The 23,775-nt window shown below is 33.9% G+C and overlaps 1 protein-coding gene across 1 annotated transcript; it reads left to right on the forward strand.

Moving 5' to 3' along the window:
- The first annotated feature begins 1,711 nt into the window (after nucleotides 1-1,711).
- LOC148563126 (DNA binding protein) lies at nucleotides 1,712-4,044 on the forward strand. The gene is made up of 5 exons (XM_088491182.1): nucleotides 1,712-2,026; nucleotides 2,101-2,296; nucleotides 3,261-3,346; nucleotides 3,413-3,470; nucleotides 3,748-4,044. The coding sequence occupies exons 1-5, from the start codon at nucleotides 1,797-1,799 to the stop codon at nucleotides 3,895-3,897; spliced, it is 720 nt and encodes a 239-aa protein (XP_088347308.1). The 5' UTR covers nucleotides 1,712-1,796; the 3' UTR covers nucleotides 3,898-4,044.
- The last annotated feature ends 19,731 nt before the right edge of the window (nucleotides 4,045-23,775 follow it).

Below are 23,775 nucleotides of genomic sequence, written 5' to 3' on the forward strand. Positions count from 1 at the left end.
TTGCAATAATTGATTAGTTGCGGATAATATTGTGTATATAAAGTGATAAACTATGAGTATACTCAAAGTTCGGAAATAATTGATTATTTTTGCCTTTTTTATTTTATTTTAAACGAGGGACCATATATAGGTTTAGTTATTATAAATTTAGGAATGATGTCACTAAAATTCAATATAAAATTTTAAATTGTTCAATGATTTTTTTATCAGAATATATTTTAAAAAATTAACTGCTGCGAATAACGTCCAAAAACAAAATTTTCTCTAATAATACATATAAGTTAAATAAAAAGAAAAGATGAAGTATTTTTTAATTTTTTGGTAATTAGACAAAATCTAAGAAGAAATAGGGCCTTGTTTTTCTGTCCTAAGAAAAACAGCCTTTTTTATGTAAATTATGTTGGGCTTAGGCCCAATATAAGTTTTATAAACCTATATTTCTTTAGTTGGGCCATGTGGAAGTGGTTCTATCAAAGTAGCGATGTTGTATCAACGTGATATTATTTGACCCAAAAAATTTATATGTAAATGGTCAACAGGCAAAGTTAAATAATAAATAGTAACACGACTAAAAAAATACTAAATAGTAAGGGCGCACTTAAATTGTTTAAAGGAAAAATGCTGCCTGACCCGAAAAAAAAAAAGGCTAAAAATTCATTAATCAACTGTTCAGATCACGTCCAAAAAAAAAAAAAAAACTGTTCAGATAGAATATACATTAAACCCTAAGATACACATTAAAAATATATAAAACACAAATAAATATACACAACTGTTTTTAATTTGGAAAAAATGTTGAACAATGATGCCTTGAATTAGGATCGTGTGTAGAAAGTAATAATAAATTTTTGTAAAGAATTTGTTAGTAAATATCCCAAGAAGTAAAGAATATTATAAATAAAATATTTTTTTATACATTAAATACATGAAAAAAATTCTTTTATATTTCAAACCAATATCGTTTGGATACTTTTTAAGGTAAAAAAAATTAATATAATTAATTGCTGTGTGAAATACAGAAGAAAAACAAAAATGATCGGAGCCTTGTCTGGAGGTAAATCATAAGCAAATCCTCTTATCAATGGTATGTACTTAAATAGCAAAAATATATTATTTTTATGTAATATTAAAATTAAAAATGAGTTTCTAGCTAATAATGTTTTTAAATTATAAAATTAAACTGTCTTTTGAGTAATATAAAAAGAATTAAAATTTTATGTAAAATTAAATATATAAAATATAAAATTATAATAAAATTTAAATGATAAAATTATCGAATTTAATATAAATTTTATAAAATTAATTAACTTATTTAAAGTAAAAAAATTTTAGTAGTCAAATTAGATAATAAATCAACTAATTATAATTCAAATAATATAAATTTTTTATACTCGTCTAGAGGTAGCTGGTTTGAATAACCTAAAAAAGAGTGAATATTCCATCTGTCTCTGACAATTATTTCGAAAGGACAACGAAACTAAAAAAAAAAAAACACCAAATCTGACTCCTGATATTTTTTTGGAACTGATTAGTCTTTGTGTAAAAAAAATTATTAATTTTTTTTTGCACAAGAATCTCGTTGTCGAAATAATTATCAAGGTCGGATTGAAATTTTCTTTTGTCAAAGAGTCTCGATGTCTTTTCAAATAATTGTAAGAGGCTATTTTGATTTTTCTCTAAAAAGAAAAATCGAGATAATAGGTTCAGACGAGTGAGTATTTCACTGCGTAGGGAAGAGGAGAGTAGCGAGTGGTGGTGGTTGAGAAGAATCAAAGTGGAGTTTTGGCGGGAAAAAAATGGATTTCGGTTGCTCCGACGCAAGCATATGGAAGGAAGCGCTTTCTGCATATCCATCTCGAATCGAATCTCTTTCCCTCACAAAGAACAAACCCAACTTGCTCTCTCTCGATCAATTCTACACCAAACACCTCCCTTCTCTCCTTCAACAACGCAACCCTAACCCTTTCCTCACAACCACCGAGCTCTCTGATCTCATGCGCTGGAAGCTCACGCGCGGTAAATGGAGGTACTTACTTCATTCACTACTCTTTCATTCATTAGTGTTAATCTTGATTAGTAATTTTTCTTTTGAGTTTTCAGGCCGCGGTTGCTGGAGTTTGTTGAGGCACTTGACGACGTCGTTGTGAGGAACGTTTCTGAGAAGGCGTTTCGGAGTCTTCCTGATTTGAAGAAAGCCGTTTCTGAGATCTGCGTTTTGAAAGGAGTTGGTCCTGCTACTGCTTCTGCGGTTTTGGCTGCTTATGCTCCTCAGGTAGCACCATTCATGTCTGATGAGGTATAATTTCAATTTCAATTTCGTGTTTCATATTATCATTGTTTTTAGACAAAGTTGCCTCTCGGCGTTTGAAAATAATGGATTTGCCCCTCGCCATTAGGAAAAGGGTGATAGATTAGTTCTTGGCACATGAACATTAGTTCATGTGAAGATGATAGTCAAGATATTGATACTTATCATGTTAAGTAGTTTAATCAAACATGTCAAGCCATTTATCGATTCATTTGCCCCGAAGACATCCTCATATGAGTATCCATCTTAATGCCTTTGTCCAGAATGTGCGCACGTATGCGAAGACTAATATGTCTATTTCTTTTAGTTGTGAACATTTTATGAATGAACTAGTCCTATATTCGGTAAAGCAATGGTGAGGATGTATCACGTTCAAAATCTTGAGGGAGACGGACTACTCTGTCTTTGGTGTTTTCAGTCAAGGATGAGATTGAACTTTGAAATTTTACTATTATTAGTATTAGTATCGGTGTCAGTGTTAGTAACAATGTTGGTTTAAGTGATATATGTTTGACTCCCTTAATTAAAGCGTTGGATTTGAGCTTTGTGGACTGAAAACCTTTTGTTGGGTTAACTTCACCATGATATTGATGTTTTGGTTCAAAGAGGATTGTGGAGAATGTTAGTGTTAGTAGGATACATGGTCAAATTGGTTTTAGCTTTACTCAGCCTTTTAGAGATCTTCTGTTTAAAACATCGGTTTGGTTCTTTGATGTGTAAGATATTAATTTTAAGAGATTGAATTGATGTTTACATAGTTTTTGTTGGGCTTAACTGATGGCCATTATAAATATTGAAAAAAATCTTTTAGAAAGCTATTTGTTTTGTGGGGACATATTAGAAGGTTAATTGGATGGATATGTCTTGTATGTTTCATTATTGGCTAAAATTTATTTATTTATTTAATCTTTTCTGGTAAGTGGTAACTATGAGATTATGTGATTGACTGCAGGCTATGGAGGCAGCTCTTGGAAACTCAAAGGATTATACACTGAAGCAGTATCTAATATTTGCAGATAAATGCAGAACAAAGCAAAGGTATTATAGTATCCAAATCTAATATAAAAGGATTGATGTTTGTTGTTTAACTGAAGATTGGAATAGACTTGAATGTGAATATGCAATGCAAATTCCAATGCTTGCTAGTGAGGCCGTGATATTAGTATTAGATCATTATACATTTCATCCATTTTTGGGTTGATGATTTTTCCTCATTAATTTGAGTTATAATATTAAGAAACTTTATGTCTCTCTCTTTTGACTGTGATGAGTGAGATTATATCCTGATTAAACAAGTAGTACTCTTTGCTTCGAAATTTCAATGAAGTTCCTCCTTTGGTTTCAATTTTGGCATCAAGTTGAGAAGCAGAGTAATCATGTTGGGGGATTCGGCTCCTTTTTTGTTTTCCCTGAATATCTGGTGGAAAATTAATCTGCAGGAACTAAGTTCAGAAGGGGATACCTTCACCCCATCAGATGTAGAAAGGGCTTTGTGGAGTTACGCTATAGGGAAGTCATCAACACCCCAATTGATTGAGGATCAAAAGACCAATCCAAAAAGGAACTCTAAAAGAAAGAGGAAAAATTGACATTGCAGCCTATCAACAAATGAGATTGAAACAAGTAATTATCTGTTCTTTCTAGGATCTGCTAGCTTTACTCCCTTCTTTTGGAGGTTCTGTCCGTTGATGCTTATCGAATCGAATATCTTAATATATAAGTTGTGGCTAAGTTAATCATTCTTGTTCGTTGCTAACATTGCTTTTCTTGAAACTTCACTTATGATGGATTAGATGTAATGGTTAATTATATAATTTGGATAGCATAATGTAGTACGTGCAGTAGCTGTTGGTTCATCTGAGGATATTGTCCACAATGAAAGAGTTGCTTCTTGTACAATTTCAGAAACCATAGTGTAGGATGCATAATGAAGATAGGATCTTATTGACAATGTAAGAATCACTTCTTTTACAATTTGAAAAGCATGAAATAGGATGTACATCCAAGGTTTAAGTTCTCACTTCAGAGGATCTTGTCCATAATGTAAGCATACTTACAAAATTTAGCATTTGTAACTAGATATGTTACTGAATCATTTCATATAGCTACAGTTTTTGAAACTTTTATGTATTTTTCACTATACCCCAAAGAAAACCAACAAATGGGGAAATTTTGTTACTTTAACGTGCCTACATTGAAATTTGTATGAGGGTAAAAATGGGGATTTTTTTTTTTGTATGAATTAAAAGTTATGTATAGTTATACTTTATACACACATTCTAACTCACAAAAATTTCTCCCTTTTATCATACTTGTTTTTGTCATTACTCTTTTTGTGGTTGCAGCAAAAAAGACAAGATGTTTTCTTGTTTGATGATACTTTTGTCTGTGTTGTGTAGCACTGTGACCATCTCTAGTGACTTGTATAGCATCTTGAATAATTAAGCAGCAGCAGCATCTGAAACCTGATGTTACAACTTAACAAGAATTTTGCTGACTCATGATTTTCATGTTGAAATGTTTTTGGCTTGTTTTAACTTTAGAGACGTGTTACATGTTCTCAACTTGTTTTCATGCATTGAACTAACACACTGTCTTTATCTGTTTAGATGGTGTGTGGGATTTAGGAGTGATATTTACCTCTACACATCAATATTATACTAACAAATGTGAGACGAAAGTTTGGATAAGGATTAATAAGAGTCGTGTTTCTGAAAGTGGGAGAATTAGTTAGTCATTTTAAAAAATTAGGGATTAAATTGAACTTTTAGGGACCAAAATAACATTAGCTCAGTTAAATTTTAGATAATTGAAATAACCCAAAACGGGAAACAAAGGGGTAAATTCATCTTAAATTGTAATTGCTGGATAGCTTAGTCATAAAAGCCTTTCTGATGGACCCTTTCACCAATAGAGTACATGTTATTGGCTGCACATGTTTACTTTGTTTCTATTGCTTTTTAAAAAATAATAAATAAATAGATAATTGAAAAGGTTTTAACTTACATTGACTCATTTAATGATTGTAAGTTAGTGACATCCTTGGCTTCATTATTCTTTATCATTCTCTTGTTTGGTTTATCTAATCATCTTTGGTGCTTTTTTTTTCAACCCTCAAAAGTTAAAATCATTAAATCATTCAGATTTGTACACTTTGCCGATGCGATGAAGACTTGTTTTCACTTTTTAAGTTTTTATGATCAGTTATGTCTTATAGGAATGAGCCTATTATTTAGGTAGTGCTAATCTATTAGGCTCGTGGGTGGTTCTATTTGTGTCGTTGTGATCTGTCGTGCATGCTTAAGCAAGAAACATCATATTCTTTATGTAGATAGATATAAGATAAAATCAGTCTCAGAAAAAAACAAATAAACCATAACTAAAAATATATAAAGAACATAATCTCAAGTATAACTATAATCTCATTTGTTCACTTGGTCTTTTCTTTAAGAGTTAAATATGGTGTTTTTTTTTTATATTTTGAAATGTTATTATTCAAGCCTTGTATTAGTCAAAATTTCATAGACACGGTTAAGTAAAGTTGCATCAATCATATTTTTCACAGAATATGTATTTTATCGATATAATTATTAGATAACAACAATTTATAGTGAATATTATCTATACAAAATTTTATCAAAATCGGACATCAATAAACCTTGAATTGAAGAATTCTTGTTTATATATATTGTAAACAAATATATTGCGCTAATTCTCAAGTATATAAAAGGATAATATATATGTTATCGAAACTCGTCTCCATTAGATCACTCACATAACTTCAATCTTTCTAGTCATGCCAACATCTTACATTTTGATTTTAATGTGTGCTCGCATCAATTTAACTCAAAATAAAAGCTTTAACTTCCTTTTTGAATATTATTAAGAATTACCTTCTGTCTCCCCAAAACACCAAATTACACACTCAATTATTATCAGTAAAACAAATTTTGGTGGTTAGCTGGTACAAAATTGCATGTGTTTAAGTCTTGATTGGACCAACTCGTGGCCTGTTTTCTGCGACGGATCAAGGCCACAGAACATGGGCATTGATTTATAAGTAGACACATATTCAATATCTTTTGGTGAATATTCGGTTTTATTATACCAATTGATCAAATTATGAACGCTCCATCTTCAGCCACAGTTCAAATAAATAATAATTCACAATTTTATAATCGGAATTATTGGTTCGGAAAGTTTTGTTTAAAATTAAGGGACAGAAAAAAAAATCCCCTAAAGTTGGATCCTTGTTTTTTTCTCTTTTGCAAGTTGAAAAGTACAAAACTATGCATCAATATTCCAAAGCAATATGTTCTTTGTATTGGCATATTAACTTGTGAATGGTGAAGTTGTCACAAATTATAGAACAAGTTCTAAGAGATTTTGCTTTTGACATTTTGTGGTTGAACTGAAACCTCTTAATTTATAATGGAGAGAGGGGGCAAAAAAAAAAAAGGGAAAGTGTAAAAGGATCACTTTTTTTGGGGGGGGGGGGGGGGGGGGGTTGTTTCTGAAGCAATGGATATAACAGAAGTTTGAAAAAACAAAGAATAAAGGAGAAAAAAAAAGGATAGTGAGGATTTCAGGTGTTCTTCATTGACATACCTATTTTTCAATATTCTTCCCCCTCCAATAATTGGGTTATCAAGGATTATAGATAATAAATCGCATCTTTAACAAAGTAATGAGAGTCCGATTATTAAAGAGAAAAAAAAATTAAGAATGAAAAGAATCTTACAATCATAGTATATTTGTGGAATTAATCATAACTAATCAGATGACTGCATAACCTCCTTCTTAATTGGGGGCTAGTTTATGTAGTAATGGCCTCCCTAGACGTTATCTAAAATGCAAATTTTAATATCTATTAATACATAAGTATATTCCTTTGACTGCATATTAATGTTAAACATTATATTAATAAAATGAATTAAAAAAAATCCCCATTTAAATATATGTTTTTTTTTCAGAGCATTTGTTGTTTTTCAAATAAAAGGTGTCGGTGACATTCTGCACAGTCTCTCGTATAGTCCAATGTTTAGCCATTATTATACAACAAAATCAGAATTAGTTTAGCTGTGATTGAATTGTTTAGGGCTGAATTGCGAATAACAAAATTGACCCACCATGATTCTTTGGCAATGCAATATGACCTTTTGAATATTAAATTATAAAGTACAAAAATAACATAAGGTAATATATATAAGAAGAACAAGACAGTGAGACACACTACGTGTCTTAACCTTCACTTTAATTATACCTAATCCCTTTCATTAGGCAATAAAAGACGCATCACACGGCATTGGGTCCTACATAGTACATAGTGAAAGTGTATTATTATTATTATTATTATTATTATTAAACAGGACAAATTAAACAAATTGTAAATTATATAAAGAAAAAAGTAATAATAATAATAATAATAATGCACATAAAAGAGAGTTCTACAATTATCCACCTTCTATTGAGTGGAGGAAAATAGAAAAATTAGAGAGTCATCATTGGAAGAGCTGTCATCCATGAAAGTTGAAAACATTACATACATGTTCGAGAGTATCACACTATTTACATCATAAATAAATATATATATATATATATATATATATATATATATATATATAATAGTTTTTATAAGTGTTTATTTGACTACCTTAAATGCATATATTTTTCCCTTAATTTTTTCCTAAATTTGTTTAATCATTTTATGGGTGCTTTGACTGCTTTCTATTACTTTTTAGGGTGTTCTCTTCTACAATAATAATCATGAAATCAACACCTACTAAATACTAATTAATTTAACTCAAATACATATAATAAAAAATTGGAGTTGTAAACCTAATTTAAAGAAAAGAAATTAAACTAGAAATATAGCGAAGATTGCGCTGAAACAAGTGGGCGGTTCAACGGGCCCCGCCGGCCGCCGTGGCAGATCGGTGATCACGCCATGTCTTGTCCTACTCCTACCCAGTGATAAGGATCACACACAACATAACATTTATAAGTTTATAACCAACATCAAATAATAATCAATAAATTAATGTGCAACAAATAATAATATCCTATATAACTAACTTCATGCCCATGTGCTGATTTAATCGAGTCAAGTTCAAATTCAACTAAGAAGAATGAATTCGGTTTATGACTTAATTTATCAACAAACAAATTTATTTGTAAATTTAGTTTACCAAAAAGTTATAATTTATTTCAAATAATATAAATATAATTTATAATTTAGGAAATATTTCAAGTGTACCGGGAAGTACCGGTGCATTAATTATTTTAATTGTTGATTTCAATTAATATATATTATATATATATTTTATAATTCAGATTAACAGTTAAAATAACTGGAGCACCGGTACTCTTGATGCATTTGAAATGTTTTTTATAATTTATATATAAAAAAATTATTAATTATATATATTGACTAGTTATCAAGTGTAGTGTATTCCTTTATCAATATCATATACAAAAGGATGATTATAAAATTTTATATATAATATTAATATGTAAATATAATATTTTTTATTATAAATAATTTAATTAGATTTATTATGTTTTAGTTCATCATCTATTTAATTTACACTAAAATAAACAAAGATATTGCAATAATCTATATATGACAAAAAAAAATGCACCTTTATGTATTTAAATAATTGGGCAAAACACTAAAATGCGCTAAGGAGAGTTGAAATTTACCCAAATCAGTCAAACAAAATTTTGATACATCAATCCACCAAAGGACAAATTAATGTAGTTCGAATCAATACAATTCGAATTAGATATCAACGTAATTCGAATTGACATAATTCGAATTATTCCCAAGTAACGTGCCTAAGTAATTCGAATCAATATGCATCGACTTAAGTAAGCATAGTTCGAATTGAGTCAATTCGAATTACTAGCTTCAGCTGCATCAAGAGAGAGTTCGAATCTAGTAGATTCGAATTACTATTGGTTTCTAAGTAAAAGTAATTCGAATTGATATGATTCGAATTATATATATAGTGCGAATGAAGTTGATTCGAATTACTAAGAAGGAGAGCTCTATATATATGATGTGTACGTGAGTTGCTCTCAATAGAGGGGTTAGATGGCTAGTGAGGATAGTTTTCTAGTGTTGGTTCACCACAGAGGATCGATTAAGAGAAAAACTCGATCCGGTGTGAAGTTCACCGATAAGGATCCTCTCTGTATTATCGTGAGGCCAACGACGAGCTATGATGACCTTGTCAGCTATGTACTGCTGAAACTTGGTCTAGAGGGTCTGAAAAGGGTTAAGAAGTTTTTCTATCGCATTCCAACGACGGTGCTCTAAGATACCGTGAAGTATGATTGTTTCACGATCGGGAGTGATGATGACTTGCAGGTCATGTATCATTGTCGCCGGCAGTTTCCCGAGGTGAGGACACCAGAGCTGTTGGCAAAGTTGGTTGATGTGGTATCCAGCTCGGGGGGTTCGAACCGGAATACGCACACTTTAGCCACGGTGGCTGGTTCTAGCTCGAGACCTGCCGTTGCTTCTTCCTCCGTCCCTGCGTACAAGCCACCGACCCAGCCTGTCGCCTCCCCTTCGTTCGCTGTTGATCTCAGCGACAATGTCAGCGACGAGGTTGGTACAGGAGAACATCTTCCGACCTCAGTACATTGTGCTACACCAGCTGGTGTTGGAGACGGATTGTTTGATGATCCAGATGACGATGATGTTGAGCCGGATCTGATTGCTGACGACAGTGGCGATGATCTCGGAGCGAGTGATCCGAGAGGGGCTGCAGGTGGATCTAGTTCTGGCACACAGCAGTATCCACCCCATTTTTCATCATTGGACCTGGATGCCATGAAGCAGGACGGGCTTCCTGGGCAGGCTGCTGGATTTGGCGCTAGAGATGTGGACGGGTCTGCTGGTATGACAGAGTTCCAGGTTGGTCAGCAGTTTCAGGATAAAGATGAGGCTCTGTTGAGTGTGAAGACTTACAGCATCCGTCGAGGGGTACAGTACAAGGTAGTTGAGTCTGACTATCGCCGGTATGTGGGAAAGTGTTCTGAGTTTGGGAATGGGTGCACATGGTTGATTCGGTTGAGTCTCCGGCAGCGCAAGGGCATCTGGGAAATGAAACGGTACAACAGACCGCATACGTGTCTCGCCACCTCTATCTCCAGCGACCATAGGAGTTTGGATTATCATGTGATAGCGACATTCATTATGCCAATGGTGAGGGCTGATGCATCCGTCAACATCAAGGTGCTCCTAAATGCCACGGCCGCACACTTTGGATTCAGGCCGACGTACAGGAGGGTCTGGATGGCGAAGCAGAAGGCTGTTGCCATCATCTATGGTGACTGGGATGAGTCGTACAACGAGCTCCCTAGGTGGGTGTTAGGAGTCCAGTTGACCATGCTTGGTTCAGTAGCAGTCCTTCGGACATGCCCTGTTCGAGTTGGACGAGTCTCATGCTTATTTTCATAGGTTGTTCTGGACGTTCCCACCTTGTATCGAGGCATTCCGTCATTGCAAGCCATTGGTGAGTATTGACGGCACCCATCTATATGGTAAGTATGGGGGACCGTTGCTTGTCGCAATTGCACAGGATGGGAACTCCAACATACTCCCTGTGGCATTTGCACTAGTTGAGGGTGAGAATGCTGATTCGTGGTCCTTTTTTCTCTCTCATCTCCGTCAGCATGTTACACCGCAGCCAGGTCTTCTAGTTATTTTGGACAGGCATAACGGCATCAAGGCCGCGCTTGAGGCTCCTGATGGGGGATGGCTACCTCCGGCTGCATACCGGGCATTCTGCATTCGACACGTAGTAGCAAATTTCGCCCTCACCTTCAAGGGCAAAGACGCTTGGAGGCTTCTTGTGAATGCCGCATATGCAAAGACCGAAGTGGAGTTCGATTACTGGTTTGACATTCTGCGGTCTGAGAATCCGGCCATGTGTGACTGGGCGAACAGGATTGAGTACTCGTTGTGGACACAGTATTGTGATGAGGGGCGCAGATTCGGACACATGACGACCAATATATCTGAGTGTGTGAACTCAATCCTTAAGGGTATTAGGAACCTCCCTGTGTGCTCGCTGGTAAAATCCACATACGGCAGGTTGGCTGAACTATTTGTTCGCAAGGGGAGGGAGGCCGAGGCCCAGCTGGGTACTGGACAAAAATTCAGTCAATACCTGGTAAAGTGTATCGAGGCCAATCTGAAGACGGCTAGGTGCTTCACGGTGACTGTATATGACAGGGATAATTCGGAGTACACCGTGGCAGAGACGACTCCGACTGGTTCATTCTCACTGGGTAGCTACAGGGTCTCACTAGCATCGCAGACATGTGATTGTGGCTACTTCCAGGCACTTCATTTTCCATGTCCGCACGCATTGGCATGCTGTGCCTACTCACGTGTTACTTGGCAGCCATACGTCCACCAGGTTTATCGACTTAGTTCGGTTTTCAGTGTATATCGGATAGGATTCACACCTCCCATCCCGAAGGGTTTCTGGCCACCTTATGACGGGCCGACCGTTATACCGGACCCGAATATGAGGCGTGCGAGGGATGGTCGTCCGCGGTCCACTCAGATACGGACCAATATGGATGAGGCAGATCCGAACCGGCCCAAGAGATGTGTCCTCTGTAGGCAACCCGGACACACTCGCCGGAGTTGTCCACAGGCCGGAGGACCCAGTCATGCAGGGTGAAGTGAATAGTTATGTCTGGATTTGTGTTCTACTTTGTATTAGTTTGATCATCTGTACTTTTTTCTAGAAAAAGATGTACTTCCTTTGCTAAATAGTAAGTTTTCAGTGTTGAAAAATCTGTCTCGTAGAAGACATGTATGTTAAATGTGTTAAATATTATGGAAATAAAATACTTAAGGAAAATACACATGTTTTCACCGTGACTAGTACACAATAATGCAATGTTAAACTAACTTTTGCATGATCTGATGGACTAACAAATTAACATACAACACCGATAACGAAACGATATAACTTACAATAAAGATCAGGAAATAACATATACCACGATACACAAATCATCTAAAGAGGTGCGACCCCGTGCCACAACGGCGTGGAACTCGTGTCCTATGACCTCTCCGGAAAACGCCAAAAGATCCAAGACTGAAGTAACTGTAACGGCCCAGCTAACTTCACTACATGTCTGTTGGCCACTCGGCACATGCACCGGTACAACCATGCTAGTGCCGCCGACCCCCAGCTATAGCCACCCATCTCCTCAAGCCTAGCCACAAACGGTAACCATCTGATGTGAATACGATTGCCGGACTTGTCGGCAAACAGCTGGGTGCCCAACAACATCATGATATAGGCACGGGCAAAGCGCCTGACCATCTCCTCATCTGCCCCCTTGGGGCACTCTGCGAAAGTCTCCTGGAACTAGGTACAGTTCACTGCGAACTTTTGTATTTGGTTCGCGGGAGGTAACACACCAAGAAACTAATGGAACCACTGCCAAGCTGGCCTGCCACCCTCTATGTATATGTGGAAGTCTGTCAGGCAACCACTGACGTAATGTCCGTCCACTGGCAACCCCAACTGGTATGCGACGTCCTGAAGTGTGATGGTGCACTCGCCGAACGGCATGTGAAACGTGTGCGTCTCCGGACGCCACCGCTCTACGAATGCACTGACAAGGGTCTCGTCTAATCGGAACCATCTGTCGTTCAGTCTCGCAATATGGTATAGTCCGGCCATCTGCAAGTATGGAACGTACCTCTCATCAAGTCGCATCCCCTGCTGCCGCCGCATGCTCGATATGCAACGCCGGGGCTGCGCATTACATGGACCGCATAATTAGAACGATTTACAATACCACTAACAGATAAAATTCACGACGTAAACAAGTAACAAAAAAAATGCGATAGGAGATATATCAGTCCACTACGGAAATTGCAAACAAAACCCGCACACATAGACCGCATCTAAATTCCACATGCAAAAGCAAATTCTACTAAACCGCTATCAAAACCGCAAGCAAAACCGCGTACTCAAATCTCATCCAAAAAATTAGAAAACTAAACCACATGCAAATCCACTTACGAAAACTACGAGCAAAACCACTCATTAAACCACGGGCAAATCCACTTACAAAAACCATGGGCAAATCCACTTACATAAACCGCATGCACTACAACTAACCCAAGCCACTGACATAAACCGCCAATAAAACCGCATTTAAAACCGCTATCATAAACCACTTGAAATACCGCTTTCATAAACCACTAACATATACAAATATAATAAACCACCATCATAAACCACTAACCTCGTCGTTGATCACCCTGGCTATATGAGCGACTCCATCCAGTCGATACAGCCTTCCCGGATCGTCCCCCATTGCCTAACTTTGCCACTCCAGACTTTCTCGGGCCGGTTTTGGGTCGTTTTCTCTGGAATTTTGTGGGGTATGAGATTCGAAAACTGATTCGAATGAACTAGGTTCGAACTCCTTATATAGGGCATTCACTTGTAATTCGAATCAACTAGTCTCGAATTACCTTTTGTTTCGAAATTTGAGTAATTCGAATCAAGTCATTTCGAATTACCTTTTGTTGCGATCTGTACGTAATTCGAATCAATTCGATTCGAACTTCCTAAAACTAACGTCTGCCTACTAATTCGAATTAATATAATTCGAACCATGCATCCTTAATTCGATGCTTATTGATTCGAACTACATTCGAATAATGATTGGTAATAATTCGAAATATATCAATTCGAATTATGTGGAATTGTAATTCGAATTGTATTGATTTGAATTACATTAATTTGTCCTTTGGTGAATTGATGTATCAGAATTTCCTTTAGCTGATTTGGGTAAATTTCGACTCCCCTTGGCGCATTTTAGTGTTTTGCCCTAAATAATATAAAGATTTTAGCTCTGTGTATATATGTGTGGGTAAAATTATATATTATTATTATTATAACTAAAAAATATAAAATAATATATGTATTAATATAAATAATTATAATAAATAATATATATCTATAATTATATTATATTTAATTAAGTTAACTCATGAATCAAGCTCAATTTTAAATTTAAAGTCAAAAAATTATTTAATATGAGTTAATTTAAATTCAATTTTAACTTACACATTCATAAATTTAACTTATCAAATTGATAACAAAACAAATTGAATTAACACATATATAAGCTGAGTTAATTTATTTCTAGTCTCATTTAACACACAACCCCCTTCCCAATTAGTAAAACCTAAAAAGATTATTTTATATGTATATTTAATTATATAATATTATATTAATAAAAATAATTATTTTTTATATTAATTATGTAAATAATTATCTAAAAAAATAAATATAATATTATAATGGTATATAATATTTTAGATATTATTAAGTTTTCTTTATCAAAATTAATTTGAGTAAAAAATTAGAACATACTTGCATCAATACACGTGGAAAGAATATTAGATATTGTTGGGTTTTTTTTTTCTTTTATTTAAAATTATGAGTATTTATTTAAGCTATAAAAAGCCTATGTAGTTATCAAATATCAAGTACCACCACACGTGTTATTGGTGCATTATTAATTTATTATTATTATCATTGTATTTTTTTGTGACGCCAACTGGCAAATTAGTGGCAACAAAATCTCCATTTTGCCCTTTGAAGAATCCAAATGGCAAATGTAATCGTTTTTCTCTGGAATCCCGTTTTAGAATTTATTGAAACGGAGAGTGACGAGGTCCTATTTGTGTTTGAATTTGATTCGATCACCATCTTCATCTAAATTTTAAAGTGGCAAAGTGGGACCCAACAAAAACAATAACATCAAACAAACAAATACCATGATCTATCTATCAATTGGAATTATTAAGGAAAAAACTTGAGGCACCTTTGACTTTGAGTTTCTTAATCATTAATCATAAATTTTAAACGAGAAAATGACATTTTCGTTTTCCTTCTTAGAAATACTACCATATTTTTTCATACATGAGCAAATTAAAGCCCCAAAAAAAAAAAAAAAATTCCATTCTCTTTTTCTACGAAATGTTAAAATGGCATTCTTTTTTTCTTTATTTATAAAATATACATTTTTTTTTTATAACTTTTAAAAAATCTCTTCTTTAATTCATTTTAATTTATTTGTGTTAACTAATTTTAACTTTATCTATTTTAAATACAAAAATATCCTTTAATAAAAATTTTATTTTTTGTCATTAATTTTACTTACCAACATACCCTTTAATAAATTATTTTTTTATTGATTAAATTATATTTTTATCAAAATATTAAAAAAAAACATAATAATTAAAAGATTAATGTATAACCATTTCAAACAAATACTAATTACTCATCATTTTGTATTTTAATGAATGAATAGTTAACATACATAAACAAATACAAATATTTTTTCTTATTATGACTCACAATCTCATATAATGTTAATATATAAAATCTCCTTAATAATTTTTTAGCATAAATTGTCTTTTCAATAAATAGTTACATAATTAAATAGTACATACCAAACTAAAATTTAAACCGTTTTAGGAAACTTATCCACACTTGTCATCCAATGTTGTTTTCTTATTCTTATTTTGTTTTCACATTGTATTGCCAGAATTACCCTCGTGCAAATTCCGTTACTCTTCTTGATACGAGGCTAATTCTGAACTTTTGCAACTATCATTTTCACTCCATCTGTAACGGGACTATGAAAATGAATCACGTCATTTTAGTATTAAATTGACCTATATGAGAAGTCCTTTTTCAATAAATAAATAATAACGAGAATTTTATTATCAGTAACGTTTAAATATTTTTTCCTTATATTTTTTTTTTCCAAATTTAAAAATTATCTCTATTTTAATCCTTGTTAATAAGATATCCTGTTAAATATTGACGTAGTAGGTGGTTAAGTGCTAAAGTGACAAATTGAAATATTAACGTGTTAATTGAATAAATTATCAATGAAAGATCAAATTTAAAAAAAAAAAAGAATATTTCATAAGGATCTTAATTAAGACAAAAATTTATATTTTTATGAAAGACAAACATTTTATTTGGATGTAAAATGAAAAATGGGAGAAAAGAAAATGGAAGGAAAAAAATGAGAGAAAAGAAAATAAAAGAAAAAGTTGATTTTTTTTATATTGTTTTGATAAAAAGAAAATAAATGAAAAGAAAAAAAAGAGAGAAAATTATAATAACTAAATAAAATTACATTAATATCCTTATCTATATTATATATAAATTATAATATATTAATATATTTAAATTAATTTTTTAATAAAATAAATGATCCTAATTGTATTTCAAAATTTTAATGTATTGTCGTTGTTAACAATAATATTTTTTTAAATTTATCCTTTTTTATTTTTTATTAAATGTTATAAATTTTGCTTTCAGTTTTAATAATGGACATATTAGTAATTTTATGAGTTAAACCCCAAAGTGGTCCATGAGATTCACAATTTGCACCAATTTAGTCTCTGATTTACTAATTGTACCATTTATGTTCCCGACTTTGTTAAAATTGTACCAGGGTCGTCCCTTCCCACATCTCCGACCAAATTGACTGCCGCCGGCAGTGACATGGCGCTGAGATCCCACGCTGGGTGCCACGCTGGATCACTTTTGGTGCTAAAAATATGGATGGATGGAACGGCGTCGTTTGATATACGTTTAGAAACAAAACCCAAATAACCCATGATCACTTCATCTTCCTCTTCGTCTTCTGAAAACCAAAACAACGCACCATGAAATCCTGAGTTCTGGGCACTGTATAGGGCTTGAAGGTTGAAAACGTTTTGTTCCGTGGAGTTCACTATGATCGTTGTTGCTGACGGAAGGAGAAGGAGTTCATAGGGAGCACACGAAGGTACGTCTGAACTCGCAAAAAATAATGCTTTTCAACAAAAAAAATATGCATCAATGTCTGTGTTTGTTGAAAATTTGATTTTGGTTGATGAAAGTTTAAAGTTTTTCATTATCTGTTAGGGTTTTTATGGGTAGTGAAAAAATTTTTCCATGCTCTATTTTTAATGTAATTTTAGTTGGGTTAGTTGATGGGTGTTTCTAGTGTTTTGTATGTGATTGAATGTCAATTTTTATTTTTGCATGTGTGAATCTGATTGTTTGATTTCTGAATTTGGTTTTTTGCATAATGCAGATGGAGACTTTGATGGATATCATGTAGGGGTGTAAGTTACCGAACCAAACCGAAATTTATCGCAAAACCGAACCGAAATTTACAACAACCGAATAAAAACCGAAAAAAATCGGTTTTTTTGGTTTTTTTCCGGTGTAAACCGATCGGTTCGGTTCGGTTTTTGGTTGGCTCGGCAAAAACCGAACCGAACCGAACCGAACCGCATAAGTGGTTTAGTAATACATTGAATGGAAATTTTAGACTTAATAAATGTGTTTGTTTTATGTTTAGTTGTTGGAATGAGTTGAAATTGTGTTGAATTTGAATGTAATATAATATTATTTCAATTTATTGATTGTTTTGAACATCATTTTACTAAAATTAATTTTTTATTAGTTAGAATTTAAAAACCGAAAAAACCGACCGAACCAAACCGCTTTTGGTTCGGTTCGGTTCGGTTCGGTTGTTGCGCAGATAGCAAACCGATTGGTTGGTATTATGTAAAAACCGAACCGATAACACCCCTAATATCATGTTCCATCATGGGAGAACATTTTAAAAAAATGATAATGGAATACTAGTGTACTCACCAGATAACAGAACTTGCTTAGGAGATTTAGATGAGGACACGTTGGATGTATTCTTTGTAAGGAACTATTACAAGGAGCTTGGGTATGACAACATAATTCAGTGTTAGTGGCTGCCTCCAGAGAGGAGTTTAGATGGTGGACTGAGGGCTCTTACATGTGATGGTGAGTTAAGAGAGATGTGTTTTGCTGCACAGAAGAATGATGGAGTTGTTGATGTGTATTTTGAGCATGGGGTGTCCACACCAGAGGTGATTGCAGGGAAGGAAGTTGTAGTATGGCTTGATGACATTTGTGAGGGAGACTTGGTGAGCAAGAAGAACACTAGTGAGGGTCCCAAAGCTGATGGCAACACATCAAACCCAACTACAAAATCGAATCACATCCCAAATGCAAACCCAAGCCCCAAAAACAATCCTATTCCAACCCCCTTGAAACCAACCCTGTCACTATTCCAAACCCCATTGATGATAACACAACCCCCAATTCAAATCCTGCTAGGGCTCATGACAAACCCATTCTGAAGTCCAATTCTAAATCAAAGCCCAAGCTTAAGTCAAAGCACAACCCAACATCCATCTCCAAACTCAAACTGACTGAAAAATCCATTCAGAAGCCCAACCCAAGCCTGAAAACCAAGCTGAGAGAGCCTACCAAGGCATGCTCCACAGCAAAAGTCAAAGGCAAATCAAAAATGAAATCCAAACCTCAATTCTTACCTAAGAGAATTACAAGATCTTCAACTGCTGGAACATATAGAAGGTCTGCTAATAAGGGCAAGGAAGCTTTTCATGTTGACTTAATTGTAAATGATGACTTCAGTGATGATGATAGTTCAAAGGATAGTTCCTTTAAGCAAATCCAAGAAGACAGTTCTAACAGTGAAGACAATGCAAGTATGTCCAAACTGAGAAATAGGAAACTAAAAGAAGTCAAGAGAGGTGCATATGCTGCTGCTAAGAACTATTGCGAAGAATGTTTGTGGTGAAAACTATTGCAAAGAATAAGGTAAAATTGACAAATCATGTTGGCATACTCCCTCCTGTAATTCAAAGTCGTCTAGATAAAATCAGAAAAGAATCAAAGAACTAGATGCCTATCTGGACCGGTGATGAAGACTATGAAAAATTCGAGGTTCATGGCCATCCAACAAACATGGTCATAGATCTTGGAAAAAGACTATGCACTTGTTAATTCTGGATGCTGACTGGTGACCTTTATCAATCTCTTTAATTTAATTATTAATATTTGTGTACTTTGAGGACTGTGATTGTCTTACTCTGCATTTGTGTTACTAACTGTAGGCATTCTTTGTGTTCATGCCTGTGCTGCCCTTGCAAGGGTAAACAAGAGGTCGGAAGACTTTTGTCACCAACTGTGTACTATGGAGGCATACAATAAGACTTATGCCTATCACATTAACCCTCTTTCTGGCCAATCATTGTGGGAGAATCCATGTACACTCAGCCACAGGCCCCTAACATTAGGAGGAGGCGTGGAGCTCTGACAAAAAAAAGGAGAAAAGATGCTGATGAGAGGAACAATGGTAACAAGAAAGCCAAACCAAGTGGAAGTTTGAAAAGGGTTTTGAAGCCATTCACATGTAGGTATTGTGGGGTAAAAGGGCATACTAAGAGAGGGTGCTCAAAGAAGAGACTGGATGAAGTAGCTGCTGCTGTTGCAGCTGCAAAGGCTGCTGCAGATAAAGCCAAATCAAAGGCTGCTTCAGAGGCTGGCCCTCAACCTCATACTGCTGCTTCTGCTTCACAAGTTGGCCCTCAACCTCATACTGCTGCTGCACCAGTTGATAAACCTCCTGCTGTGGAGATTGAGATATCACAACCAAACTACGAAGGATCACATGTAATACAGTTCTTGACGTCACAACATAGCAAAATATATTTTTGTTGTTATCTGGGCTCATGTGTTGAGCTATTTTTCTGCTGTAGGACATAATAGGATCTGCTGCACCTGCACCATCAATGCCGGACAAGTTACCCACTAAAAGGAGGAGCTCACCACCACCTCAATCTATTTGTGTGAATCCAATGCAAGGAGCCAATGAGGCAACATCTTTCAGATTGGCCAATTTTATGAAGTTTGTTCCAACTCCCGGTTTCAGAGCACCAAGAAAAAAGAACAATTGATGACTTTGACATCAGGATGTTTAGGACAGTACTTGATTGTTTTGTTAAAGGCAGTTAATAGATAGTAGCTTTGTGTAGGTTGCTTGTCAAAATTTTTGTATTGCCAACCTTGATATCTTAGATGTGGCACTTCTTTTTTTCCTTTAATGTTTGTAACTCAAACATGTTAATCTTTGCTACTCAGATATGTTTATCTTTGCTACTCAGATGATCTGTAATTATTTCTCTTTATGATAACTAGTCTATCAAAAATAGGGCATAATATAACTGAAGATAAAAAACCAACTCTTACTTTTATTCATCCATGAACACATTACATACAACATAACATTGTCAGAACTTCAATGTCATAAATACAACAACTATAATGAACAACACCACTATGCCTAAGAATTGTATCATATATTTTTGGGTCCTCACTTCAGCTTCCAATTTTTCAATCCTCTAGGCTAAATTGACTCTCACTTGCTCATTGTCAACTGCAGTTGCATCCACTCTTCCTTCATGTTTCTCTTCTTCTTCTACATCATCACCCCAGAGAAAAAATTCACACCATGTTTTGTCCCTAGTCTGAATATGAGATATGATAAGAAGTAAAGAACAGAAAATTACTAAACAATTTTTCTTACCAAAAACTCACATTGTAATTCGGACAATCAAAGAAGGGCTTATCTGGGTTGGTATTTGTTCCGGACCAACGAAGCACGGGCCGGCAGCCGCATCCACAGCGCTCTGGCACCCGCGACGGTCTGGTCCGACTCCGCGTTCTCGTCGTCGATCGTGTAGAGCTTCCCTGACCCTGGCTCGGACACCCAATCATAGTTTTCATTTCAGTTCCACGAGTAACAAAAAGGAAGCAGGAGAAGAACGTTATTGGGCAGAGACAAGAAGAACATTGCTGGGAAGAGACAAAAAGATGAAGAGGGATAACGATGTCATGCTAGAAAATAGGGTTAAAACTAGGTAAAGAGACCAGATTGGATCAAACAGATTCAATTGCCACCTTAGCTAGCCGTTATCTACGCTAGCGTGGCATCTCAGCACCATGTCACTGTCGGCGGCAGTCAATTTGGCCGGAGATATGGGGAGGAACGATCCTGGTGCAATTTTAACAAAGTCGGGGACATAAATGGTGCAATTAATAAATCAGGGACTAAATTGATGTAAATCGTGAATCTCATGAACTACTTTGGGATTTAACTCGTAATTTCACCTTCATTTTAGAACTTTCAGCAGTTTTCTTCACAGGTTTGAAGAGAAAACTTGGATGTGGGCTCCACGCTATTGTTTTCCCTTTTAATCCAATTTTTATGCTCTGCCAATCAAAGAAAAATTTCATTTTCCATCAATTTTCTTTCCTTGTATTTTCTTTCTTTTTAATTTCTATTGATCCAAACATAGTGAAAAATTTATTTAAGCCTATTAATAATAATATTTCAAGTATTTTCTTTTTAAAAAAATGAACATTTTAATAATAATTTATGTATTCTAAGGTTCATAAAATTTAATCTCTATATAAAATAAATATTTCAGATAGACAACAAAAAGAATAGTTAAAGTGTCTACATTTTGATAACAAAAAAATATGTATGAGTAATTAATTAAGTATATTATCACTGCTATGTACTTATTTTAGTATCAATTAAGGCTCTAATTAACATGGTTTTAGCTAGTAATAAATAATAAATTATAATACATTAAACTAATAAGAGAGCTAGAAGAAAGTAGAGTCTAGAAGTAATAACCACTAACGAGAGTGAGCTAGCTTGTATTCATTGTTGTAACACTTGAATTTGTAATAATTAATGATTTATAATTTTATATTTATATATTGAACAATCATTATACGTTGACAATTGACCAACACAAGCTACGACAGAAGAGTTGTTGTCAAACATATGATTAAATGATTAATTCTGATATAATTTGATGAGTTGTTGTAACAATAATATCAAATCAAAGAATATTGAATTATAAGAAATACTTAAATTAATTGTTTAAAATACAAAAGATAATCTTTCTGTAAAATACATTACTTAAAAAAAATGTTGAATTTACACACTAATTTATGAATACATTTATTAATATTATTTTGAAATGAATAATGCACTTCGATTCGATTAAGTGACAATCAAGGTTACGTGCGAATCTATCTTTCAAAATATTTTTCTCCATAAATCATGATATCATAGTATATATAGTATGTATCTGATATAACAATTAACAAATAAATAATAAACACTCATTTACCTATTAATTAATATATTAATATAAAATTGGTTTTACGACTATACTTTGTTAACTATTTCTCTTTTATTTTTTGCAGAGTAGGTTGGTCATGTTCATTAAAGTTCCATAGCCATTTTCAGCTCCCATCATCAAACGAAAGTGACAATTAATTTTAATAGATTAAAATAGCTTTTAATAGTTTTAAATCTTTTTTAATTAAATAGCATCATTTAAGGTGGTTGATGCTTGATAACACCAACATACCCAGGACAACACATGCAACAGCAAATTAAAAAGGAATAATTGTCAACAATTTGTCCAACAATACAGAGTTTTTAATGATTTTTTGTTTAATAAAAGGGTATGTAGAAGTTTTTTATGCTTTAAAATTTGGAGCATAAAATTTTGTTTAATGAGATATTGAGATTAAAGTATTTTTTTTAAAGGCTCAAATTAATGATAGTTGTTACAGTCTAATTCTCCAGACTGAACTTAAAGATAACAGTTAGTCAAGTTATGTATTATTTTTTCCTAAAAAAATCTTATCAATTTTCTCATTGAGCAAAAAATATGAAATAAATTAGTTTAAATTAATTATAATTGAACAGTTCAGATATCAAAACCGATATATGATTAATACCGTAACTAGCGAAAATAAAAGTCTTTATATTCTTTATTATGAAACAGTGTTACCAGCAAACGGTTATAAGATATGTACAAATTATAAAAAGAATGAACAATAAGAAGAGAGGTACGTTCTAAATCTATTTTCTTAATTTTATACTCATTCTTTCAAATACTAACTTGAATGTCAAAATACCTTTTATAGATACTCACGTTTTTTGTTCTGCTTATTCGAAGTATAACTCGTGACATTTTAGGAGTATAAGCAAACCGCTAAAGAATTAGATGAGCTATATCTAAAAATTTTTTTTCTTTGCTAGAACATTTTTAGCCCTAGCGTGAGGCCAGTAATCTAATTTTATGCTCCACCAAGATTTAAAGAATTTGAATTCATTTTCAAGTAATATTTATGTATTTTAGTAATTTATGCATTCTAAAATTTTTTTATTATCCAACTTTTATTCAAAGTTTAGTTTTACAAAGCTATATAATATTCGAAGATTTTACAAATAATTCGTTTAGAATAAAGATTTGTTTTTCTTTTTTTTGAAACAAAGAAGCTCAACTTGAAAGTGGCGCGAACAAGTCTGTAAAACAATAAAATAACACCTATTTTAAACACCTAAAAATTTATCCTAATGTTATCTCCAACATTGCTATCAACAACTAAAGGGATCCTGACTCCTCCACTCCTTATAGTTGAGAAGAGTTATATCGATGATTTCCTCTACACATTTTG

Source organism: Arachis ipaensis, chromosome B6 (genome assembly GCF_059453495.1).
Source record: "Arachis ipaensis isolate K30076 ecotype BB chromosome B6, ASM5945349v1, whole genome shotgun sequence".
In the NCBI taxonomy this organism is placed as follows: Eukaryota; Viridiplantae; Streptophyta; class Magnoliopsida; order Fabales; family Fabaceae; genus Arachis; species Arachis ipaensis.

What these genes read in the sequence shown, in the direction of transcription:
- LOC148563126 (XM_088491182.1), top strand. Translation starts at nt 1,797, where the DNA reads ATGGATTTCGGTTGCTCCGACGCAAGCATATGGAAGGAAGCGCTTTCT. An exon ending in CTCACGCGCGGTAAATGGAG is followed by an intron (nt 2,027 to 2,100) that starts GTACTTACTTCA and finishes TTGAGTTTTCAG; the next exon opens with GCCGCGGTTGCTGGAGTTTG. An exon ending in CACCATTCATGTCTGATGAG is followed by an intron (nt 2,297 to 3,260) that starts GTATAATTTCAA and finishes GATTGACTGCAG; the next exon opens with GCTATGGAGGCAGCTCTTGG.